Genomic DNA, 26,697 nt, shown 5'->3' on the forward strand with positions numbered 1-26,697 from the left:
TATCCACGCTGTAGTAGCCACATCTGGTTTGCAAGAATACGTTACAGGAAAAAAAAAACTGACAAAATGCACACCAATAAGGGGTCAGCAGTATCTTTATTTGATTTGAAATCCCAATTAAATCACTGGTAATAACCTCAATTAAAGATCATCCAAGTTCAAGATAATCCAACACCTTTTTGACACCTTCTGAGTTTCAGATTTTACATCTACAAAAATTCTTTTACAGTCAGGATTTACAGTTTATACATTTCATCATCAATACACCTGGAGGAACCCTGTAACATTCTTTCTGCAGCGGCTGATTGATGTCTATACAAAAATGTAGAGCAGCTCGCTGGCCAGCTCTGGTCAGGTAAAACTTTCTCAATGTGCAGTTTTTTACATTTTGTAAATATATACGTATATTTATATTACTCATTTACAATCCTGATTATACAACTATCTAATTAGCAAAAATGCAGGCACTTCACTTTCAGAACTTACTAGTGCCTATAAATAGGAAAAATCCCGCCCATTTACATATATATAACTATATAATAGTACTTAAACATAAGAGCAGTCTCGAGCTTCTGATCAACCACAGTCAGCAGTTACAGCCATAATTACAACGCTTGTTGCAAATCACAGTCTGACCGTCTGGAAAAGACAAGTTTTTGCAAAATGTCTTTATGGTTTTAACAGATGTACTGAACCACATAAATCTCTACGCAGGCCACTGCTGCCACAGAGTTTTTAGGCAAGTCTTAGATCAGAAACAGTTCGCTGCATTGTCGAAAAGAGAAAAAAAAAAATACTCAAGAGACAGGACAATAAAAGGTGATCAATGCAGGTTAAAGGATGAAAACCGGAGGACATGAGGGGTTTCCTCTTGTAAACAGAGGTGACGATTACACTCAATTCACATGTATCGTACTGCACACAGCGAGTCTACAAGGTCACTTGTGTTCAGAACTGGTGTGATGGGCAAAAACGAAAAATGTAAGAAATTATTCATAATCAAAAAGACAGTTTCTGTGAAAATATGCTGCATTGCTTACACTCTGAAGGACTCACACGGTAAAAATATCCTTTAATTCTGCATCCTGCTTCTTTTTTTTTTTATTAATGTGGACTTTTCACTGATGATTTCTATCTTGTGGATCAACACCTATTAAAATAAAGCTTTATGTGAAAACACTTTCACTCATGTGTAAAGGTAAAGTCTGTTGCATAGAACAGTATTTGCAAGTAAAACTGACTCAAAAAATAAATTTTAGTTTCACTCCCTTTCCATGAAAAGGGAGTTTATGTTCTTATGAATTCTCTGGTTGTTTATCTCTGCCAGATTAAAAAAAAAAAAAAAAGAAAAAGCAGCAATACGTATCAGAAGTGCTCAAATATCTCAGTCTCTATGTAGTGTCAAACTCCTGTTGGATGAATTAAGACAATTGGCACTCTTTATGGGACCAATCACTGCTTTAACAAGTCTTTAAGCACAGCTCCACCACTGGCCTCAGCTGAGACCGGCACAGGTGTGAAGGTGGGCAGAGCGTCCGAGATGGGCTTCATCAGCAGGTGACCTCCCGAGCCGCCGGAGCCGGACCCGGCCAGCAGGGGCACCGCGGCAGAACGAGGGGCCAGGAACGGATTGGCCTCGCCGGCTCGCTTGCTGGCTCCAGCAGTTCCTGTGAGGAGAGAGGCTTAAATTGAAATAAGGTTTGATTTGTTTTGGAAAGTAAGAGAAAGAACAAAGCCTCCTGTCTGACATGACTGATTAAACTTGCAGTGCAGAACTTTTACATATAAATGAACGTCTGTTACATTCGAGCTCTTGCCAAACGAGCTCACACAATGCTGATTTAGCCTATCACCACCAGATAAATCTCTCCGTATTTCACAGTGTACAGTTTTTAATCTGGTGTCGGGTTCGACATTCCAACGCTGGCTGGATGAATGCAGACTCCCACCAGCCTAGCCAGCTAACTTCCAGTTAGCTCTCTGCTAACTTGAATGAGGATAAAATAATTTAATCGTGTGGCTCTTCTAGACTATCCAAATGTTATCGGACCAAATGGGTCAAATTCTGAGAGTGAAACAAGTCGTTTCATGGGGGTTGTGTGACGCTCAAAACAATTTATCCACCATTTTACAGTCAAAACAGTAGCGAGGGAGTAGGCTACTGCGGAGCCTGCGACGTTAAGCATGTTTCCACAGTGTTTTTGTAATTACTCTCACTGCCAGAAGGGGGAGATAAAAGTCAAAGCACTTTGCGCTTTAAGCACATGAGAGAAGGAAACATCCTGGCGGTGGTTATTCCCAAAGGGATCGTTTACCTGTGGCGGTGCTGGAAGCAGCACTGCTGGTTCTTCTCGGAGGCGGGGCGCTCAGAGGTTTAATGTCATGGACTGGAAGCGTTGGTGCAGGCAGCGAAGGCGTGGACTCCACCTCCAGGAACTTTACAAACATCTCTGAGAAGGACTGCAACGAAAAAAGAAGCATAGAATGTAGTATTTTACTGATCCAAGCAAAGAAGCCACAAAGAGGGAGGTCAGAGCTCAGAGTTAGTGTCAGAATAGCATCTTGGAGAAGAATAAGTGTCTTGCTCAAGGACACTATTGTTAGTTGAAGAATGGTCTCTAACCAACTATTCTGCTGCCAGGAATGTGTCTCTAAAGAAAAGTGGGTATAGATAATTGCTTTATGGAGTCTCTGTGTGTGTGTTACACTAAATTATAAACAGGGCAGTAAATTCCTGTAAAATCCTTTGTGGATTAAGTTTGATTTTTATTTTGAGTGATATATGTATTTCCTACGTTTATTTCCTATTGTTAATATTTTTATGGGAGTAAATATATTGTAATGTAGAATTTGTACAACTTTACTACAAAGGGGAAGGTTCTTTGGTTAGTGCTTGTTTTATTTATTTATTTATTTATTGTTGTAGTTTTACTTCTTTCTTTTATTATGGGCTTTTTTGTGGAAAGGTACGCGTTTTCTCTTTACTCATACTTTGTGTTTTTGCTGTATATGTGAGGCTTTTTGACTTTAAAGGTGCAGTGTGTAGAATATTAGTGGCATCCAGCCGAACAGACTTGGCAGAAATGGAGTATAACATTCATATATATGTTTTAATTAGTGTATAATCCCATGAAAAGAAGAATCGTTGTGTTTTCGTTACGTTGGAATGAGCTCTTTATGTCTATATAGGGAGCGGGTCCTCTTCCAGGGAGCCCGACATGTTGCACCACCATGTTTCTACAGTAGCCCAGAACGGACAAACCAAACACTGGCACTAGAGAGAGCCTTTCGCATTTTGGCGAGTTTCGTGGCCACCGTAGGTTCTCCGACACGCTTGGAAGGGGAGCGGGAGGGGAGGGCTATTCAGTTCGTTGTAATCTGCAACCTCAGTACTTGATGCCACTAAATCCTACATACTGGTCCTTTAAAGTTATAATCCTTAAAATTAGAGTGTAGTCAAATTCCATTTTAAACTATTTATGGTCAACATTTTGTTCAATAATAGAATTCAATGTATTTACATCCTGTTTTTACCTCTCTATGTCCTAGTTTTCATTGTTAGTGATGGAGTCCGCCGCTTCACACCTGCGTGTGAAGGCAGCAAGAAATGACAGGAAACACATGCATGTATTTACAGGAAATAGATGCATACATGTAATCCAGCATTACTGTGTGTAATTTTATCTAATTGATATCAGCCTCACTGTTAATAGTTCACCCTCCTGACACTGTATCAGAGCTGTATTCAATTAGCGCACATCAAAAGCATTCAACTGGCGAACACAGTTGGGATTTTATTGTGAAGCAGTCACAGGAAACGCAATGTATCTGTCACGGAGGTTAATGCTGACGGTGGTCGCTCTTCAAAAATATTTCTGCAAATAAAGACAATGATCATTTTCTACACTTTTTTGTCAGCAGATCATGTTAATTTTTGCAATAAGGAAATGAAAAAAAGAGGATGCGCTACAGTGAGCTGCGCCATGCATGAAATTAGATCTCAGTTGCAATTATTATTGATTGATTTATATGTTAAAACAATGTGAGTTCGCTTGGTTTTGCTTTAAATAGATACAGTTGCTTCTCTGTTGTATTTCTGACAAAGTAACTGCTCATGGAGTGTTTGCTGTAGTCGCCAAGGACTGAAATCTGAAAGGTGACATATCATGCACATTTCCAGATCTATATTTATATTCTACTGGAATATCTTTGCATGATTTACAGTTCAAAAAACGTATTCATCTTATACTGGCCCTTTATGCAGCCCCTCAGTTCAGCCTCTGTCTGAAACAGGCCGTTTTATCTGCTGTCTCTTTAAGGCCTCCCTCCCGATGAGCCCACTCTGTTCTGATTGGTCAGCTTCAGAAGCTGCATCTTGGCAGACTGGCTCCAGAGGCAACGTAAACAAACAATAGGATTTCCCTTTTTTTTTTTTTTTTTTTTTTTTAAATGGAAACTTCTCAAAAACATCTGTATGTGAGTGGACGATGCAAACAATCCGTGGAACAACCTCAGCAACTAAGACTACAGAATGGACGGCTGTTTGTGGGCATGTGCAAACAATCTGACGCACATGCCCACAAACGATCTGACATTCGATGGGGAAGTAGCATGGATGTATTATAAGAGCTGGATACCGGACTACAAATGGCGTCCATTCAGTCCTATAGGAATTGCTCGCCTGGTGCATACACCAAAAAACTTTTCTAGCTTCCGGGTTTGCTTCCGCGTTGTGGCCCGCTGAATATGTGCAGTAGTGTTTCACCCGCTGGCCCCGCCCACAAGCTCCCGCTCTGCCCATAGACTTTACATTGTGATGACGTCACAGATTTTTAAATCGCTTTTCTCTGCTCGAGGAAAGTTTTACAAACATAAAATCTCCATGGCAGTTCGAGGGGTCCTGTCAATGATTTTACAGGCGTCTCTTTTACAATGGTGGTCTATGGGGAAAATGCTTCTTGGGCTGCAGAGGGATTTTTCTATGCATTACTGCGAGTGGCCACTGGGAAAACTTGGCTGCGGCGCCTTATCCAGCTCTTATTATACATCCATGGGAAGTAGGCGTAACTTTGCAAACTGAGCTTTCATAGCAGGTTGAAGCTCAGGCTTCTGACTTTCAGGGAGCATTTTTACATAAGTTAACCTCAAGTTTTGGAACTTTGAGCATGTTTAACACAGACATAATAACAGTTTAAAAATGACAATCAAGCATGATATGTCCCCTTTAAGGATTTAACAAGTGTAAAGTGAATGTACTGATATAGTCCCAGGAAGCAGTTAGACCCACTCCAGGTAGAATATATACAATATGAACATTGTCTCTGTGACAAAAGGACTTAATGTGGTGTTTCTTACAGAGTTGAGACTTTGGCCAATGGTGGGCCTCTGTGGAGTGTTTGGGACACTCTGCGCTCCTCTGCTTCCCAGCCAGCCCGACATCCAGCCAGTAATACCTTGCCGTCCGTCCTCCTCCAACATCTGCACAGACAAAGACGGGAGGCAAGGAAGAGAAGACAAAGATTACTCGATACACATGAGGAATAAAGTCTCCAAAAATCATCACCGACATAAATATATTGGGATCAAGTGCTCAAATTCATCACTTTTCTTACTTGACCAAGAAAAGTGAACAATGAACAATGTCTCATTCGAAGAGTTTTCGCGGAATTGGTCAGATGATTTGAGTTTTAACTGCTCTTGGTTTCCTCTCTGCTTGCCACCGCTTTCTGGAAAACTACTTTGTGCACACACCAGTTTGACCAATGTTAAAGCTCTGTGTTACTCTGTTGATAGCACACACTCCTAGAAGAAGCTCCCTGCTTTATCATGCAATGTCAGTCATACTCCCTAACCATCAACAACATTTATTTGGCAGGATGCAGCTCGATGAACTGCACTTATAGAGTGCTCTGATCATTACATTGGACTAAAAAGGCACTAGAAGGCGGATAGCTGCTCCACCGAGGCTGTGTCTGAAAAAAAACGGCTGCTTTGTGGGCCACTTGGCTGCCGTAAACATGAGTTGAGTGGAAAATTTAAATAGCATTAACGGTAGATGAGGGAGAGATGAAAAAAAAAAAATGGAATGACCTCCAAGATAATAAAAATGAGTCTTCTGAGGAGTTGTAATCGCATTTGCCCCTCACCCTGTATCTGTTTTCCTTTAAGAGTATTGGGCAATATACTCTGGAATCATTGGATGGAGTCCCACAGGGCTCCTGCCAGAAAATCTGGATAAGGAAAGGCTTTCTTTTTCAGGGTTGAGCTCTGACTGAATTTTCAGGGGCTGCTGGAGTTAAAAGTAACCGTTGGACGGCGAGTTTCAGGGTTGACTTTGTCTCTCAAAGACACATTTACCTTTATATTTCAAAAGCTGAAAAAGGTCTGTTGTCTTACAGTCAGAGTGATCTGTCAGAGTATGTAAAAAGAGAGAAGGGTACTTACTGTTTTTAGTACATGGTAGAATTGCTCCACACAGCTTAAAGTACTTTTTAATGGTCACTGGATGAGAAAAAAAAACTGTCCTTTTGACAGACGGCCAATGTGACGACAGGGGCATACAATAAAATCCAGCTTTGTGAAGACAATTTAAATCTGTAGTACTTCTGAAACTCTACTTTTATATTTTAGCAACAAAGCTGCAAAGACTTGGACTCAAGTCAGACTTGCTGTACGTCACAAAAATGAAGCCGACTTGGTATATTTTAGCATATAACCCCTCTGAAAAACCACGACAGATACCATAATGGATTGATTAGTGAGCATTAGAGCTGCTGGTAGGTGTGTTTTTTTTATCTTTTGACAGACACATGCTAGCTGTTTCCTCCTGTTTTCAGTCTTTATGCTAAGCTAAGCTAACCCTTTGCTGGCTGTAGCTTCATACTGAACACACAGACATGAGTTGTATCAATCTCCTCGTGTAACTCTCAGCAAAAAAGTAAATAAGCGTATTTCCCAAAATGAATTACAACTAGAATGCTGATGCAAATGGCTTTTCCCACTTGGCAGCTCATAATTGTGGTCCAAACGGCATGCTAAAACACAAGTGCACAAACCTCCTCTAGTACATTCAATCCCCAAAACACAAGGGAGCATTTGAGAGTTACGACATACGTAGCAAAGGCCGTATTTCTGTATTTATTAGTCTGGTGATGACATACGTTTATTCCCAATATGGCACAATACCACAAACATTGCTCACTGACTGTTTATGGCATTAAAACTGCAATGAAAAACTATTTTATTAACATAACTATGCAATTTGTTAAGTGAATACTTTGAACATGAGTCAAGAAATCTCTCACCTTATCAACATCTTCTCGGCTCAGTCCCAGGACATTTCCCATGAGCCTCATCACATCAGCGCGCTTAGTTTTAGGTGTGTGGAAATATCCCAAGAACAGGTTACGCATCAGGACTCTGGAAACAGAACAGCATGAACAAGGTATGATGTCGTTCAAGTTTTTAAAGGAGGTGGCCTCAATCCAATTTTTGTGCAGCTGCATGAATTATTACTTATATATATAACTTAATTACTTATATTTCCCCGAAACAAACATTTCTACCAATTCCAGCACTCTCAGTTAGTGAGAGATGGGGGAGTATGTCTCTTTCACAACCTCCGCAGTCGAATCCTCAAACACAAAAGCACCGTTAACAGACGAGACGAATCACAGCTCCTCGCTGCACATTTCATTCAACAAGGAAACTCTTCCACTGACTTTAATGGAGAGTGTGATGACTTGAAATTCCCAAAACGTAGAGTGTCGATCATAATCGCTTCCTTTTACAAATGGAGGCCAAAGCGATGTTTAGCCTGGACTTCATACTTCATGGCTGGTTCTTTGAAAGTATAATAACTCCAGATTATTAAGTGTATTGTGTCTGTGTTAAATGTGTCAATATGTAAGAAGATCCAATGTTCAAAACTTTATCAATATTGGATTTTCTATCTATCTATCTATCTATCTATCTATCTATCTATCTATCTATCTATCTATCTATGCATCCCACAATTGTTTTGTATTGTGGCTGCAACTAATGATTATTTTCAACACATTAGTGGATTAACTGATTAGTTGATTGAAAAACAATTCATTACCGACTATTTTTAAAATGAATTAATCATTTCAGTCGTTTTTCAAGCACAAATGCCAAATGTTCTTTAGTTCAAGCTTCTCAAATGTGACGATTTTTTGTTGTTCGTCGTCATAATTGATAGTAAAGTAAATTGTTCTTCTTGATGTTTTGGACTTTCATTATCAACTAATCGTCCAATTACTTTCTCTATTAATTGTTTGGTCTCTTAAACATCAGAGAACAGTAAAAAAAAAAGGAGAGCACAAGGTGATGTCATCAAATGTCTCTTTTGGTCCGACAAACAGTCCCAAACCCCAAAATATTCAATTTACTATAATATAAAGACCAAAAGAACATTTGAGAACCTGAAACCATCAAATGTTTATTATTTTGCTTGGAAATTACTTGAACTATCAATCATTTAACAAATCAAAGCCTTTAAATTTTCTTCCAATTGACTAATTGTTGCAGCTCTATTTTATATTTATGGTTTTACATTATGACACAATTATCATTTTCCGTCCAGCATTTTCTCTATTTATAGAAAAACGTCAACAAAAAGCTGTTGATGCTGCCTGAGGATGAGAGCCGAGCTGGAGACATGCAGAACACCTGAGCAGCTGACAGTCTTTTTTTCTGTGTTCTTTATGTCATTAAGTGCCTGTAATTGTATTATTATACACATATTTAACATATAAAAATGTCTCATTTTTCTGCCTCCAGTACACCTTTTCCACACTACATTAGTTTGCCGGTCATGGGGTTGATCCTCTAAATGTCATATTAATGCTTTAAAAAGATGAGTCCTTATCACATTTTCATATTACAGTGTGACTTTCTACAATCCCTTGAAACTGTAGAAGATTTTTCTTAGAAATGTATGATAGTCCAATGAAAACCATATGACTTGCTAATCCTGATCTCATGTAGCTGAAAGAAGGAATGTAAGATTTTAACCCAAACAGGACTGAGCTTACTTGTCTATCTTCCCCTCCGTGCTGTTCAGCAGGTTCATCAGTTTCTTCTGCGCCTCCTCCAACATCTCCTGCCTCACGTCCACTGCAAACAGCACGCACACACACACACAGAGTAAAATACCAGAGTTAGCCTGTCATTATGAAGATTGAATCAAAACGTTTTTATAGCTATAAATAAACATGATGTAAATTTTGCATAGGTGATTGATTTATAAAGCAAACATATGGCCTCATATCAGGTCTAGATAAACACAATGATTGAATATCAGCCTGAGAAGGGCGAAAAAAAAAACAGTCTGAGAATTTACTGTGATGTAATGTCCATATGTGAGACTGATAAGACTGAAATAAGCTGAGTGTGACACAAAAAATAATATAGTAGAATATAACCGTTAAAATTTCAGGGGGATTAACATATTTACTTATCTTGTCTGTGCTCAGTTATGCAGACTACGATAAGGACATGTGAACACTAAAGTAGAAATATGCGCATTGGGAGAAAGAAAAAAGAAAGGCTGCCGAGCCAGACATAGTCGTCAAAGGATGGCAGATGCCTTCTATAAAACCTTTAATAAAAGTAGAAACAGTGCACTGGTCTTCAGACTAAGTAGACATAAAACGGCTTAAAGGACATTTATTTTTATTACATCCTAATAAACGCACCTTTATCTTGCTGTAAAAATGAAAGGCGTTTTGCGTCTAGTCTGATAATCTAATTATTCCCTTGTATAACTTTTGTTGTGGCAGAAACCCGTCAGACGACATGTGGAGAACTTGGCTGACGTGAACGCGCACAGCTGCGCCTCACCTTGCTTCTTCAGCTCTTCAATTAGCTCCTCTTTCAGATCGAGCTGATCCGTGAGGCGAGACGCTGAATCCAGAGCGGCGTTGGCCTCGTCGAGGTTCATCTGACAGGGAGCAGAGAACCATTAAAGTACACCTTCAATTATTATGGCTTTGATACGGCTGTCATCGAGAAATATATAGGAATATGTTTTCACTTTAAGGCCTCGCTGTTGATGGCATATGTTGGATATAAATAGATTGACTGGATTCTCTGACCGGTGATTGATTGCTGGTTTACCTGAAGGGCAGATGCTTGGTCTTCCAGCCTCTGAGCTTTCGTTCTCCACTCCTCCTTCTCTCTCTTAAGCTTGTCAAGCTCTGCTGAGTACATGGCTTTCTCCTCTGGATGGGAAACAGAGAGGAAAAGTAACATTATAGGTAATATGGACTTTAATTGTCAGACTACAGGCACAAAATTGCACTGTCAAAATCACAAAGATCAGTGATTTTAGGAAAATTGTAAAAATAAGCCACAAGGATGCAAGTGTGGACAGAAAGACGTGAGGTGGAAGCGGCCAACTTGCCTTGTTGAAATTGCTCTAGCACCATCTGCAGATTGGAGAGTGAAACTGCATACTGGTTGACCTGCTCCTGGGAGGTCCGGAGCTGGATGAGTGCATCGTCCCTCTGCTTCACCACTCTGCTCAGCTGCTCCTGCAGAGACTCAACCTGCATACTGGCCTGTTGGCTGGAGGCACCAGACAAGCAGGCAAGCAGAAAAAAACAGGAAGGATGACATTAACAATTAAACAAAAGATTATTTTAAAAAAAAATATGTGCAAGGCAACTCTGCAACAAATTAAAACAAAACAGTTCCATGGAAATACTTAGAAAATTATTTGAACATGAGTGCACAATGCAAGCAGCGGTTACAGAGGGCTTTAAAAAGAATTAAAGTGAGACAAGGACAACAGTAACGTGGTTAAAAGAAAATCATTCAACGGGAGGAGCTTTCTTGACATCTAGCACTTAATATCAGTGACAGATAACACAATGCAGGACACATCTGTAAGGCTTTTATCTGGACATACAGCTGCATGTCATCAGTGCAACAGTGGAATTCAATTTTGTGATGCGCCCCAAGGGGAGCATATAAATGGAGACTCATATGTTTACATGCACTGCTTAAGTGCAACCAGGTTACAGTCAGCTTCCTCCAGAAAGCTGATTTCTCAACTGTCAGAGAAAACCTGGTTGCTGCAATCAGGGTTGGAGATCAGAGAAAACCTGATTTTCCCAGGTGGATTTTCTACTAGAGAAAGAGATTTCTCTGACATCTACAGTATATATGTAACTGGGTTTCTAATTAGCTTTTTACAAATATGCAGAACAATAGATGGCACACAGGGAAAGAACAGCAGAGCGGTCAGATGAAAGGAGAGATTATTACACTGAGATTATTACACTGAGTCCTCGTATTTAAAATAATTCCATCCAAATTCTGACTGACACTGAAACTAATACAAAGTAGCTTGTAGAAGTCTAAATAAGTTTGTTTCAACCACTGAACATTTGACTGTTTGATAAATTCACACTGTGAGAAATAGCTCTTCTGTCTGTCACACACACCAAAAAAAAACAAAGTCAGGAAGCAGCGTCTTCTGTCACTAATACAGTTAAAATCAGTAAGCCATGCTTCCAAAATAAGGTTGGGGGTAGACGAGAAGTGTGGTTACTGATCTGCTGCATGTATACGCAGATTTATAGTAACCAGGTTACTACAGTGCATATAAATGCCTTCCCATGTAACCTGGTTTCTCTGAGTGACCTGGTTACTCAAGTGCATAAACACACTAACTGAGGGCCCAAGATGGAGCCTTGAGCGACCCCACAAGAGAGTACGGCAGCAGAGGAGGAGACAAAGTAAGACCTTTTTCGAGATGGTTTATTAAAACATAAAAGGTCAAGCTAAAATCCAACTCTCTGGATCTTGTGTGTGTGATCCTACAAGGTCTCAGACAGAGCTGCTGTAAATCCATGTTTTTATTTAGTATAATAAGACAAATGTGTTTTTACAGATTTGCACCCATACAACAATTTTTAGCCACCGTAACACCTTTTTTTAAATGCAGTTCTATTGTTTTCAAGTGAATGTGAAACCTTATATGTAATCCAAACCGCAGTGGAGATCTATACACATTAACAGTGTATTTCAGCATCACATCTAATACACACGCTGCAGTTTTACTTTATGCTAACCTGGCATTCTCCGAGGCATTCGAGGACGTGGCAAGTTTGTCGTCCAGCAAGGTGACCTTCCTGCGTAGCTCAGTTTCCCTGTCCTCTGCAGCGAGGGCTTCTCTTGTGTACGAGTCCTCGATCTCCAAGAGGTGATTACGCAACCTTTCCAGCTCCAAGTTGAGCCGCTGTTCTTTGTCTCTCATATGCTGCAGCTGTGGAGAAAAGAGAAAATGCTGTCATGTGTGGATCAACAAAAATAACACAACAACTTATTAATTCCATAGTTTCTGCAGACCTAGATGTGTTGACTGGATTTTTTAGGTATTATCACTTGCTAGTTGTGGAACTAATGGTTGATATACTTATCATCTGTCCTTTTGGCAAATGGAAATGTGGAAAATTAGTAATCCTCCTATTTTTTCCAGGGATATGTGGAAAAACCGAAGCAATCCCAAACCTTTTAAAATACTTTACATTTAGTGGAAATGTCACACAATGAAACATTGTGATTAAACTGATAACAGCAAATCCATCAACCTGACTGTTTAATACTTTTTGATAAATATCAAATTAAAGTCACTCTGTGTAGAAATTTATAATTTCTGACCTTGGCAACTTCATGATTGTCTCACCTTTTTACAAACAAAAACTTGTCACCAGAATACTTAAAAATATGCTATAATCACATGGATTTAATATAAAAATAAGAGTTTAAAATCAGATTCTTATCAGTATGCAGAGTAAATTATATTTTGATCAATTGTACCATGTAAAAACAAAAGTAACATGGGATGAAAACAGTATTTACAAGTGTACCACTGTTGCTTTAATATACATACAATCTGAACTGACTTGATGTTTAGTACTTTGAGTTTTGCAAAATAGTTACCTACCAACAGACTGAATCTTCTTTGAACCTGTGCTCAAGTTGTCTTGCTGATAAAAACCTAGCAGTGAGCAAACACAGATGGAATACCTACGCAGGTAAAACTGAAGGGTAGTAGTGAGCCTTCATACCTCGGTCTGTAAAGCAGTGGTCTCCATTTGTTTCTGCTTTAGTGCCATCATCACCTGATCTCTCTCCTGCTGGAACGCCACAGCTTTCTCCTGCATGGACTTTATTTCATTCAGGAGCTGATTGAGCTCACCGGATTTACCCTGTAACACATCATCAACAGAGTAAATCAGATATCTTTATGTTAAGAATGCAACGTGGCAAAACATGATTACCGAGTGTCTGCATTTCTAGCATAAATCTCTAATCCTGGATGTTGGTTGTTTGGTCTATTCTTTCTCTACTGAATGCATAAAATATATTAAGTTTTAGTTGCCAACTGACCTGCTCTTTGTCCTTGAGCATCCTCTCCACAGTCGCAGCTTTATCGCTCATTGCACTCAGCTCAAACTCCTTCTCTCTGAGCAGAAGAGACACCTGCATGTTGGTTTCTTGCAGCGCTCTGAACTCGGACTCTTTCTCCCGAGAGCGTGCAGCCACGAGCTCGTTCTCCTCCTTCAGCTTCTTCACGTCCATTTCCAGAATAAGAGCACGCTCTTTCAGGTTGGTCACAGCTTGCTTTAGCACCTCGTTGTCATTCTCACGGTTCCGTAGCGTCTCACTGACTTGACTTAGCTGGTCTCCTTTGGCTTTGATGAGCAAGTCTTTCTCCCTCACCGATCTCTGCAGGGTATCCAGCCTGTCCTTGATCTGCTGGACTTCAGCGGCCTGATTCCTCTGCTCGCTCTCTGAGGCAGACGCTGAGTTGGAAAGCCGGTGGTTGTTCTCCTGAAGGGTCCTGATCACGGTTTCCTTCTCAGCCAGCTGTGCTCGCAATGATCCAAGGTCTTCCTGCTGTTTCTCATTATTTACAGTTGAAGCCGTCTGGTGGCTTGGAGCAGCCGCTGTGAGAGAAGGTGCACTAGACTGAGCAACTACGACTTCAGGAGTCTGTGCAACACTGCCCAGTTTACCCAGCAGTACATCCTTGGTGGTGCTGAGCTGGGTGATGGTCTGCTGGACCTGAGCAAGCTCCTGACTCAGGCTTCCAAGCCTCCTTTCCTTCTGCTCATAGCTCTGGATCAGTCGAGAGTAGTCGACCGACAGCTTGGAGCTGCAGTCGCTGTCAGCAGAGACCTGACCCTGCAGTTTGATCAGCTCCTCCTGCAGCTGCGCCGACTCATGCTGCATGTTCTTGACCGTGGTGATCACCTGCTGCTTCCACTCCTCCATCTTCTTCACCTGCTGTTTCAGGGTATCCCGCTCCTGGAGCAGCTCCTCAAACTGGTTGCTGCTGACACCTCCAGAACCAGTGCCGGACTCTCCTCCTGAGGACTGCAGGACAGTTACCAGTGTTTGGCACTTCTGGGTCAGCGCGTCAATCTCAATGTCCTTCTCCCTGATGATGCGGGACAGGTTCTGGATGGTCTCCTTGAACATCTCTTGGCTTCCTGAGGGATCGCTCATGTTTAAGAGGCGCTGGTTCTCCTGCTGAAGCTTCAACAGAGCCGCCTCCTTCCCTGCCATGATATCCATGAGACGGTGATAGTCGGAGCGAAGCTGGCTGTTCTCTCTGGTCTTCTCGTTAAGCACGGCTAACACTTGCTCTCTCTCTACAGCGTACGCCTGCAGCTGCTGCTGTAGGAACATGACATCCTGGCTGTGTCCGCCGCCTCCACCCATGGAGACTCTTGCATGAAGCGCCTGGATCTCCAGATCTTTCTGCAGGATCACCTGGGACAGTTTGCCCACTTCATCACGAGACACCACCAGCTGGTCCAGCTGCTTGGCCAGCGAGAGGTTCTTCTCATTCAGCTGGCTGATCTCAGTCTCTTTCTCCTTTATGCCCTTCACCAGTTTCTCTATTTCTACCTTGGACAAGTCGTGCTTCTCGTTGCCATTCTCCTGATTTAGAGACTGAGTCTTGTCCTCCTGCAGGATGACTTCTCCCTGCACAGGTGGGGAGTCAGCACGGCCCTGCTGGAGTCGGGCTATCTCTTCATCTCTGGCATGGATAAGTTTGTCGTAGTTGAGTGTGGTCTGCTGATGGCGAGCATTGGCCTGCTCAAGCTCACTCTGCTGAGCCTGGAGGGACTGCTGCGACAGAAGGAGAGAAGTCTGCTGTTCCTCCATGGTTCTTCTCAGAGTTTGGACCTCCTCTTCCAGGCCATTCCTGGAGGACTTGAGCTGGGTGATCTCTGTCTCCAGCTCAGTGATGATGTCCAGAGTCCTGGGCTCAGCCAGAGGTTGAGGTCTGCTCTGCTGATCTCTGATCCGGTCAATCTCTTCTTTCAAATGGCTGTTCTCCTCCTTCATACCTCCCAGCTGTCTCTCCTTTTCCTCTAGCGCCTGTCTGAGGGCTTCAGCTTCCCTTGTTGCGACTGAGATACTGTTCTCCATCTCCATCTGCGTTTCTGCAGCGTTTTGTTTTAAAGTATCCATGAAGACGTCCTTCTCTTGCAGCAAATCTGTCAGCTGTTTCTGCCCTGAAACTGTGATCGAAAGCATCTCGTTGGTGTCTCTGTGGTCAGACGCCAGCTGCTCAATATCTCTCTTCAGCTGAGCTATCTCCATGTCCTTCTCCTGGTTGAGTTTAATGGCGCGCTCATGCTCTGTCTGTAAAGCAGAGGCATCCATGGAGCGGGCTCGGGTCAATTCCTCGATGGTCTGCTGGTATTGTTTTGACTGCTCTGTTAGTGTCCTCTCAGTCTGCCTCAATTCATCTTCAAGCTGATTTTTCTCCAGTTTTAGAGCTTCGATTCGAGTTTCCTTTTCCCGCACTGTCCTGTTCACAGCTGTCTGGTTTTCCATCATCTGCCTGTTCAGTTCCTCCACTTTACCCAGAGCCTGCTCGCTCTCCTCCTTCAATCTCCTGTTCTCCATCTTCAACTCATAGTCCTCCGACATCACCTTCTCCTGAGAGCTCCTGATCTCATCCAGTTCTCTCCTGAGGTCCGACAGCTCCTTCTTCTTCCCTGCTAGCTCCTCGTCGGCCGCCTGTGCCCCAGTCCCTCTCTCTCCTGTCTGAACCAGCTCTTCTCGGGTGACAGACAGCTGCTCCTCTTTCTCCTGCAAAGTCTTCTTCAGCTCTGAGATTTCTTTGCGAGCCTCCCTGCCCTGCTCCTGTGCATGTCCAAGTTTGTCTTTCAGCTCCTTCACTGTCCGTTCCAACTGCTGTTTGCCCATATGCAGGTCGTTAAGGGTGAAAGCGCTCTGGCTTATTTTCTCTTTTTGGGTCTCCAGCTCTTGCTCCACTGCCCTTTTCTGGTCTTTGGTTGTGTTCAGCTCTGTAGTCAGTCTTGATAGCTCGGCCTCGGCCTCCTTCAGCTGTCCAGAGAGCTGCTCCTTCACAGAGATCATATGCTAGAGACAAAAAAACCCAACAAACAACAAGAAATAAAACCACAGTGAAAGATTTTTTTTAAAAATGTTCACATTATCCAATTTTTGTGCTGTATTGTGGGTTTCTACACATTTCATAGTTTTTCCCAAACCTTAGTGTTTTTGCTTGACTTGAGAATCTTGCTTATTTTTGCTCTGCATTAACAATACTGGAGGACTATAAAAACTTGGTAGGCTAAGTTAGATGGGTTACATATAATTTAACAGTTTAACATAACCACAATGAGTTAAAAAACCCTAAAAATATGAAGTTATATGTACATGGGAAGATATTTCTGGACATGTTTTGGCTGACTCTTCAGACATGCACACAAAACCTACAAAATTACATGATAACAACAGTGTAGCAACAAAAAAAAAAAATAAGCCACCGTGGTCATTCAGACCTGTGTTGCCTCCTGGTTTTGCTGGTCTAGCTCCTCCAGCTCAGACATCAGGGTGTCACGTTCCTCCTGAGTGGCTCTCAGGACCTTTTCTCTCCTTTCCAGCTCTGCCTGTAGATCTTCTAGTGACTCCGATTCAGCTCCATTATTGCTAACTGTTTGTTCCTCTGCCGCTTTCAGTCTCTCTTGCAGATTAAGCTGTGAGGAGAAAATCACACAAATCAAGAATTACACTTCAAATTAGAGCTCTGTTATTTACATTTTCACACACTTTGAAGAATGAAAATGAAAAGGATCTTATATTTATCTTTGATATGTTAAATCAATATTTTACTTTGGCAAACATTATGGTCAATCTCCAACATTGGCTACTCTGGAGATCCATTTTCTCCATCTTTTTCTGTTTTACCAATAATTTAACACATGTAAATATACTCTGAAAACAGCCTGTGGTTTAAGTCATTTTCTATATCAGATAAACAAACCTTTTCTTGTTCTAGGACGTCCTTTTCTTGTCTCAACGTCCCAATGATGGTGTTCAGCTCTAAGATGTCTGCATGCTCAACTTCTTCCTTTGGTTCTGACTGATTTATATTAAAAAAAAAAGTTAGAAAAGTCATTAAACAAGGAGGAAAACATAAAAACCTATAAAAAAAATATTTAACACAATGTATGGTTAATTGTTTATATTCACACTTACTTCATCCAGGTTTTTCAGTCTCTCTATTTCTTTTTCTGCAGCTGGAAATAAGAAAGTTTAGTTAATATGCAGAATAATTATGAAAGAAAACAACCTACGACTTATAGGAAGGAATTCATAAGAATATTCTGTTACTATGCAAGACTGATATGAAGTTACTACAAACAAAAGCATGACATTAAACAACATTTTAATTGTATTTTTCATAGCAAAGTTAGAGCTTAGAACACAAAAGAAGCACAAAGAAACTACATAGAAATGTTCTAATTAAACAGATGAGAAACAGCAATATTCAATAGATGTATTCAACATGAACCCAAATAAAGACAGAATACCTGCAAGATTTTGTCTCAAAACTTGGATCTCATGGTCCAGCTGGGCTTTTTGCAGAGCCTTCCCCTCCTGCTCTTGTACTCGAGTCTGAAGCTCAGCGACGGAGGCTTGCAGCCGAGTGTAATTCTGCAGCAGCCCGGCATTCTCTTCCTGGGCCTCATCTCTCTCCAGCTGTAGCGAGGCCTGTTTCGTCTGTGCCTCCTCCAGGCTAGCAGACAGCTCAGACAGCTGCTTCTCCCGCTGTTCAGTTGCTTCCTGCAGGGACTTCATGGTTTTCTGGAGTTCAAGCAGCTTGGAGGCGTCTGACGGGGAAGAGGCTTGACCGCCACCTGGAGAGAAGGATTTGGAGGAGGGAGTTAAATTTCTCAGTAAATTCTCTGAGTTCCTTTCCCTGCCACAAGCTTTCGTTTCCAAATTTAGAATAAAAAATGCCAAACTTAAGCTAACCGCTCTGAATCTGTTCCTCCAGCTCCTCTATCCTCTCCTCGTACTCTGCTAGCTCCTCTCTGTGCCGCCGGCTAACATCGGCCATCTTCTGCCGCTGGGCGTCCTGCAGAGCAGTCAGTTCATGCTGGTGTTCATCCACCTCACGACTCATTTCCTCTCGCAGATCCTGCTCCAAAGCAGAAATGATGTCAAGGTTAGCGTCTCGGTGTCATTGCTGTCTGGGCAAGTCGTGCTCAGAGAGTATTTAAGATTTAGATTCTACTGTAAATTTAATGGATTCTGGCAACTATGACAAATTCACCTTAATAGTCCTTTGAAGTTTGAGAATTTCACCCTGGTCACCGTTACCGGCTCCTGCTGCTGTGGATGCCTGAAAGGAAATTAATTCAATTTATGTTGATATAAAGACTGTACAGCTCTTGTTCAGTGAATGTTTCTTAGCATTTTGTTTTTATCTTGCTAGGTGTGCCAGAAAGATGGAGTTTAACAAATCAAAACAATTTAGATTAAGAATGTCTGTAAAGTATAATATACATTGTCCTTTATTGCAACTCACATGCATCTGCCATCAAAAACTGATAAAATAGAACCAAAACATTTATTTGCAGGTCTCAGATAATAAACAACCTGAGTTGATGCTATGCTTTCAGGGCATCAAGGCATCCTAGCGATTTAAGAGACTATCCTTTACCTGGATGACTCAGAACCCATCTGTCTTGCTACATCAACAAATTCTCATTATTATTACCTGAGACATTCGCCTCCAGTGCGCCACCTCTGCCTCCAAACGCATGACTTCTGTCGACAGCCGGTTGATCTCCTGTTGCGACCAGATGGCGTCGCTGAGGTCCATTTCATCACTGTGGAAACCCTGGTTGGACCCCGAGGGGCGCGACGAGAAAGAGGAAACAGAAGAGGAGGTAGTGGTGGAGGAAGTAGTGGTGACGGGCAGCACTGCCAGGCCAACGGAGGCAGACTGGGCTGAGTGCTGCAAGTTCTGGACTTCTTCTTGGAGGACACTCTGCCGAGCTTTTAGGTGACTGATCTCCACCTTGGAAGACATAAAATGAACATTAGGAAACTTTTATGCTTGGCACAAATATAAATCTGAAATCAATATTCTGTTTTGACAAGACTTAGCTGATCATCTTAAAGTATTACTCGTCTCACAAAACACAACCTCTGCAGTACAGCCGGTATGCTTTACAGATGCTTTTGCCATCTGTTTGATTTGTCTTTGACTGATTTATGTGTGCTTCCTACTTGAATGTTAAAGCTTAAATGAATCTGGAGTCATGTAGGTTCGACATTGCATTATTTTTAATGTTGCCAACTGTGTTTCTAAACATCTCTTAAGGTGCTTTAGACGATATTCAGAGAGCAGTGGGTGTTTCTATATCTTAAATTTATTCACTTTTTCCTCTACACATATCAACTCTAATGCACTAAGATGCAAAGATTGATCGAGCCAACTACGCTATAACTAAATGGTAACATGTTTACTTCCTGCTATCATCTAGGCGAGGTTTATCTATAAGAGCATGCTTTCTTTCAATAACACAATTTAAAGTTACAGTGGATTATTTGTCTTTAATTTCACATCATGCATAGATGCATTTATTCCAAATAGCATGTGCCATTTACTTACCTAATCATAGATGACAGCTAAATGATGTCTTAAACACTAGTGGGTAGGTATTTTTAACAGCATCACAATCATTTAAATGCTTTAACTGCAAACACAAATGTACGTACATCTTTCTGTTGCAGAAGGGTTCGGTACTCTGCAGACTGTTGCTTAATCTGGATCTCTGATGCCTCCAGCTTCTCCTCGAGCTCTGCGTGGAGCTTTTTCAATCTGTCGTACTGCAACAAAAAGGGAAGAGTTAGTCAAGAATACTCAACATTTTTCTTACAGGAAGGTCAGGGGTCATGGTCGAGTACAGAGCACCGTCCCGGAGCTGGATGCTGTTCTGTACTTAAGTACAGAGTTGCTCAAGAGTTGTTCAAGGGCTCCTCAGCAGAAAGGATGCTTATCAACACAGGGATCTGCACAATGTTTAAAGGGTAATAACAAATCAAATTTGTAACAACAAATCAAATCAAAAGACAAAAACAAAAATGTGTCAAAGTTTTCTGGCTTCCTGACAATGTCTGCAGCACTCAGCCACAAGTCCATTAATTCATACTGAACATGTAAATCTTTAAAAGCAGGTTGTAAGTGCATGTGTATAGTTCCATTTTTCAAAAAGGCTCAGCTATTTCCACACTCAAACAGATGAATATGGTATATTTGTTGGGGACTATTTATAACACTGGATTAATATAAATTTGGTGCTCTACTGAGTATTTACAGCAACAGAGAGGAGTACAAGTGGGGACCCAAAAATTCCCGGAAGCCATCAATAGCACAGGAGTGGGGTGTAGTTTTCTGATTTACTGCTAAATCGCGTCTACCTACAGCTTGCTGAAACTAAAATTAGGACTGAAGGGGAGAAGATTCACAACCGTGGAAGAAATCCAGGAAAGAAAGACAGGAAGCTCTGGACACGGTGACAAAAGATGACATGCAAAGATTAATGTTTCCAGGAATGGGAGAGTACTTTGAAAGGGATTAGAGAGGTTTTCCTGAACGATTTCTAACGAGTTTTTTTTTTTTAACAATTCCGGGAATTTTTGGGTCCCCTCTCATACGTGGGATTGATTCAAAAATGCTATTATTTGGTTTTAAACTGTACTTTTCCAGTCAGCATTTTTAAGATGAATGACCTCTGATGGGGATGTCACATTCAGGGGCCGTGGTATTTTGCATTTCTGGGACACTTTCATGAAAGCGATCTGTCATTAATGATATTATTTTCTTGCTATGATAAGTCTAAAAGCCTGTCCTGGAGTAAGTTAATAAAAAAAATCTAACCTCAGACTTCTGAGTGGTAAATGAAGCGTTGAGATCAGCCAACTTGGAATTGGACACTTGCAGTTCTGTAGCAGCATCTGCAGTCACATGGAGAAAATAACATTGAACATATCACAAACACAGACATAAAGACAGTAAGAATATTATTCACATATGTAAATCTTTTTATGTGAGACAGTCAATGCAAAACCAAGCAGCATTAATTAGGTTTAATGATATTCAACAAGCAGAACTTAATGTTTTTCCCCTGTGAAAACAGTAAAAGAAACACAAATACCTTTATTATTTTTATTCACTATCTACCAAGGCACATGGCACATTCAAGAGATACTAACTTCTTTTACCTTCTTTATCTTAGTCACATTGTCACACACAGATCTGCTTAACCAGGCTCACATGACAAACACACAGACGCACGGCTGAGCAGGCCGACATTTCTGCAGATCTTGTCAGAGCTGTGAGATCTTAACAGCTGGACACAGCTTGGCCAACACAGAACACTCATTACTACACAAACCAAAGCTACAGACAAATCCAGTTCCAGTAATTTATTATTATTATTACTATTGTTCCTCACTATAAAGTTTACTTAAAGAGGGATTTCAGGCCTGGTATGCAGTATTACAGCCGGCCAAGTCCTCCCTACACGGTGATAAGAAGTCACATTTCTGGTTTTTGACTGGAGCAGTGAGTTGGAGATCTGCGGCCAAAGTTCTTTCTTTCGTCATTGCTTCATCACTCATTGAGTGCGTTTGCTTTTAGACTGATGGTGCTGTTGGGTTTAATTGGGCAAATGTGATGGAGCATTTTTAATATAAGCTTTATAAAGTAGGCCTCCACTCGGTGATAAAAACAATCCTTACAAATCAGTAACTAAGTCGGAATCGGGCATGGATATTTCAAAGGGAATATCAGTTTAGAGTTTGAACATGAGAAACTTTCTGTCCACAAACTGGAAACCAAACAATGAAGGCTGTAATCTGTGTTGCCATCAGGCTGTTACCTAAAGCCCCGCTGACTATGAATGAGGGAGTGACTGCATGGACTGAGAATGTTTGCTTGAGATTTTACAACCAAATGAACTTTTATACAAACATATACTTTTCCATAGATGACGACGCTTGACTTTCTTTTAACTTTGTACATGAAAAAACCTCCACCAGACAATTGAGGAAATAACTTTTAACATATGAAGTTCAACTAAAGTACGTTTAAAACAAAACCACACAGAGCTTCTGTGTAAACTTTTAAGAGCATCTTCAGTTCATTCTCTGGCGCTACAAAGTGATCATGGCAGAAAAAAAAATCTAACTCGGCAAAAAGTAATGTTGGATTATAGTGGTAGTCCATCTCCCCTATAATTAACAGATAATTATACATAATCCTGCTGTATGTGTTCAGTTAGCATGAATTACAAAAACAGAACTAACTGCAAATATGTGGCCTTTCCTCTCTGAACATCTGTACTGGCTCCATTTAAAGTTAATAGTGAAGTACAGTGCGGTTGAGGCAGTGGTGGTATAAAAAGTGAGGAGTATTTAAAGGGATTATCTACTGTAATTTGAACGGTGAAGTGTAAGTGATCTCTGCAGCGGTCTGAAGTATTTTACAGATACTGAGGCAGCTAAGAGTCACTTAAAGAGACACAGACATTCAAATCTGTGGGCACATTTTCTAGTTCACTGCTGATCAAACTGTCTGGATGCAAAGCTCAGATAAACATTCTTGTCATGCAAGCGGTCAGACGCTCCTCAACAGCCTGATGTTTACATACAGTCACTAATCCATATAAGAACAGGGATATCGTTAAAACTTCAGACAGACAAAGCAGCAGTGTACACATTAACTAACTCAGTGCGTCACTAATTGTTTACGTGAAGTTAGTTTTTCTTCTTGACAGAGTCGGTTCCTGACTGTAGTCACATTTTTTCTGATACAGGGACACACATGTTAAAAACATTTTAACTACCAATATTTTAGCAATGTGTTAATAACTTCATGGTAAATGTTTAGACTGTTTTTATTGGAAATAACTTAGAACAAATTAGAAATGGATACTGATCATTTTAATTACACACATGTAGCATAAACATACTGTATATACACCAAAATATTACATTACCAACTTTGACTATTGAGGTGTATTGTGTTATATTGAGAAATGATATTTAGTCTCCCCTCATTGATATAAATGGGGTGGACAAAATACTAGAAACATCTTTCAGCATAACCATAAAGCTGGCTGTGTATGTCTAATGATTGTTTCAAGCATTGTCTCTACCTGTTCTTCACATTTGGGATCAGTCAGCCAGACCTTGTTTGGAAGTTTCTGAGTTTCTAGATGCCTTTAAATACTATAAGCGACAGAGCTTTGAGTTATTTTTGAAATAGTCACAGTTTCTCTGCAACACAAGCTTACACTCAGTGTAGTGGCTGCTTTTTCTCTGTTGTGATTGACCTCTCATGATGACAGCTGAGTATCTTTAAGTATTCATTCACACCAATATCTTGGTATCTCAGGACTGTTAGTAGGTGTTTTATATCAGGCAGATACACTGGAACAATCAACCAGTCAATATACTTATATGTAAACAAAATATTGACTTTTTTTTAATTCAATCAGGAAGTCTCATTGGGACTAAGATCTCTTTTTCGAGAGAGAACACAATCAGCAAACAAAAACAACACAACTACACAATCAACAAAGAATTAATAAAAAACTGTTACAAGAGTCATAAAAAACATCAGATAATAAAGCTTTAACATCTCCGAGAGGAATGAAAGACTCTAGTTTGAGAACAGTTTGCAGTTCAGTCCATTTGAAACCAGATCTGCCAGCATTGGTGTGTACATGAGGGATATTTGAGGTTCAGTAGTTACTGGAACATATTTCTGTAGTTACTAGATTTAAATGAAAGGAGAAGTATGACCTCTCTTTTGCTTTAAACGTGTCAATGTGCCTCTTTATTTCTCACTTATCCTGACTTTGTTGAACAGTGCCATGTAGTGTCAAACCTGCGATGTCTGCGCAATTTTTATTTTTGGATATCAAATCCTGTTTATTTTTTTTGTTTTTTTAAAAAAGATTTTTAGAAGGACCTCTTTTTTTTTTAAATGTTGTAAGGTGTATATAAAATACTCTGCTTTGAATAATAATTTGTGTCTAATGTAGGGTTTTTCACAAAAAAAGTTAAATTTTCTTGTTAAAATCCTTAATATTGCATATATTCCTTCTCCCTCATTAAAAATTCCAGGATCTATAAATATGTAAATATATTTAACATCAAAAGTTTAACTGCTGGACACAAGATGTTTCCTACTTCACTGTTAAGTCCATTTGTCAGTGTTTGTACCCTGAAGGCTTCAAGTTTCCACATCACACTTGTGTAAGTTGAATTTTGGACCAGAATTGATTTCCATACTAATTTGATGCCACAACTCACGCTTGCAGGCCCACCTCCCTTATAATTGGATTTTCAATTAGCTCAGTGAAACTTCCCACTTTCAGCAGATGAATGTGTTCATTGCTACAGGTGTGTACATCAAAAACGTGGTGTGCTTTATGATGATGTGGCCACCAAACAGAAAACAAGAGAGAAAGAGAAACAAACTTACCTCCTACTTCTTCCACCCCTTCCAGTAACATGTCTTTGGTGAAGTTTGATATCTGCCCGGTGAAGGACGACAGGCTCCCGCCGACCTGACCCAGGGACTGGCCGAGGCCGGAGCCGATTCCACCCAGCCACGATGACATGTTCAACACGGGTAAAAAAACAAAAACAAAGCAGGGCCCAGGAGGACGAAGAAGAGAGGAAAGAGGAGGAGGGAGGGGGCTAGCTTAGCTTTGACTCGAGGGTTGATAAAGTCAGCTCGGTCATTAAGCTCAACCGGAAACTCTGAAACACAGAGACGGATTTCGCTTTTAAAATCCACTTTGTTCTCACGTCACAAAGTCGGTTTTCAAGCTGACAGACGCTCATTTAGCTCAGACTCCGGATAATAACAGCTGATCAGTCGCCTGGAGGAATTTGTCAAAGCTAGCAAGCTAAGCGACATTATATCACAGCCAGACAGCGGATAGTTTGAATGACGCCTTTACGTTGAAGACTGTGTCACCTGCGGTAGCCGTGAGCGGGGTTTCCTTGCAGTTTTTTTAGCCAGTCTGACCAACAGAGCTCCCAGAAAGTGCCACCTCAACTGCAGCCATTATCAGCTCGGCTGTTGCGGCGGCGATGGCTGTCAGGTTTGACGTGGACACAGAGCGCAGAAGCGGTGCATTGTGGGATGCTGGAGGACCAACAACTTCAAGGTGCGTTCAAGGGCTTCAACCGAGAGTCGGACAAACACAACTTCTATACAACTCATCTTTTGGGACTGTACCTTTAGTCAGACATTTTGGTATGACCTTAATCTTTTTTTTAAACGGAAAAGTAGATACTCAAACTCAAAACTGAATGTATTTTATTTGTTATTTTTTTGCTGATGTAATGCCCATCAAGAAAATGGATGTTAATAATCTTATTTCTTTATTAGCAAAATTCCACATACGCACCAGCAAATTTGCAAAACAGAAACCCAACATCACTGTCTTCATGTCCTACTTAAAATCCTACCTGGACACACTAAAATACTACACAAATTCTAAAGATGTGAAAACTAGAGCCTTATGTAATGAATTGATTTGTAATTTATTTTATTTTATTTTGTTTATGTTTGCTTCTTATTTCTTTATTGATGTATTATGATCTGTGCACTACCTCAAGCAAACATTGCCTTGTTACTGTTGTTGGATTGGTAAAAGGTTTTAAAACATTCTTTCATTATTTTTTACAATATAAAATATAATACACACTATGTACACGTGTGTGTGTGTATCATAAATATTGATGAAAAATGTCTTGAATAAACTAAAGGAAAGAAATGCTCTCAATAAATCACTAATAGTTAACAGAGGAATGTTCCAGGCTGAATTTACTGCATGATTCTTACAAATCTGTCCACACCTCTACTGTTTTGACACACCACATTAAACCATTTATCGTTTCAAAAATGTGTTTTTTCTCCAAAATTCTGTTATAGATATTAGAACTTGACCAAGCTAAAACTTTATATTCATTAAAGTGACACTCCAGCAATTAAGTATTGCACTTCTATAAAGTTGGGGAGACTTGTGAAAGACAGATTAAAAAGAAAATGGTAAAAATCAAAGCAGCTGAAGACAAGAAATCTTGACTTTTAGTTCCCAGTATGTGTCAAGATCCAAAAACACTGAATCCTGCACACCACCAGTTTCTTGGTCTCCAAGCTGAAGCCAAGTTATTTTCTCAGACTTGACATTGCTCCAAGTTCCACAGAGGACTAGTTAATGTGTAAACGTAATGTCAGAGTGGCCAACATAATGCCTTAAAGAGTGGCAATAAAATTAGTGCTAGGCGGTG

The 26,697-nt window shown here is 40.6% G+C and overlaps 1 protein-coding gene across 1 annotated transcript; it reads right to left on the bottom strand.

Annotated features, from left to right (window-relative positions):
• Window positions 1–77: 77 nt before the first annotated feature.
• Window positions 78–25,632, bottom strand: trip11 (thyroid hormone receptor interactor 11). The gene is made up of 22 exons (XM_067614763.1): window positions 25,376–25,632; window positions 24,875–25,155; window positions 21,260–21,336; window positions 20,098–20,208; window positions 19,091–19,393; window positions 18,644–18,712; window positions 18,343–18,508; window positions 17,898–18,224; window positions 17,563–17,603; window positions 17,348–17,446; window positions 16,866–17,060; window positions 13,423–16,440; window positions 13,101–13,241; window positions 12,102–12,295; window positions 10,427–10,590; window positions 10,141–10,244; window positions 9,865–9,964; window positions 9,057–9,138; window positions 7,305–7,419; window positions 5,356–5,478; window positions 2,316–2,460; window positions 78–1,667 (listed from the first exon to the last, which is right to left on the bottom strand). The coding sequence occupies exons 2-22, from the start codon at window positions 25,011–25,013 to the stop codon at window positions 1,453–1,455; spliced, it is 5,928 nt and encodes a 1,975-aa protein (XP_067470864.1). The 5' UTR covers window positions 25,014–25,155; window positions 25,376–25,632; the 3' UTR covers window positions 78–1,452.
• Between the last annotated feature and the right edge of the window lie 1,065 nt (window positions 25,633–26,697).

The sequence above is a fragment of the Thunnus thynnus genome, chromosome 16 (genome assembly GCF_963924715.1).
Source record: "Thunnus thynnus chromosome 16, fThuThy2.1, whole genome shotgun sequence".
NCBI classification, from domain to species: domain Eukaryota; kingdom Metazoa; phylum Chordata; class Actinopteri; order Scombriformes; family Scombridae; genus Thunnus; species Thunnus thynnus.

Bases quoted from the DNA above. Each gene is read 5' to 3' on its own strand.
- trip11 (XM_067614763.1), bottom strand. From the start codon at position 25,013: ATGTCATCGTGGCTGGGTGGAATCGGCTCCGGCCTCGGCCAGTCCCTG. The intron at 17,061-17,347 runs GTTTGTTTATCT...TTCTCCTCACAG, and splicing joins ACGTCCTAGAACAAGAAAAG to CTTAATCTGCAAGAGAGACT. The intron at 2,461-5,355 runs GTAAGAAACACC...TTTTCGTTGCAG, and splicing joins TTGGCCAAAGTCTCAACTCT to TCCTTCTCAGAGATGTTTGT.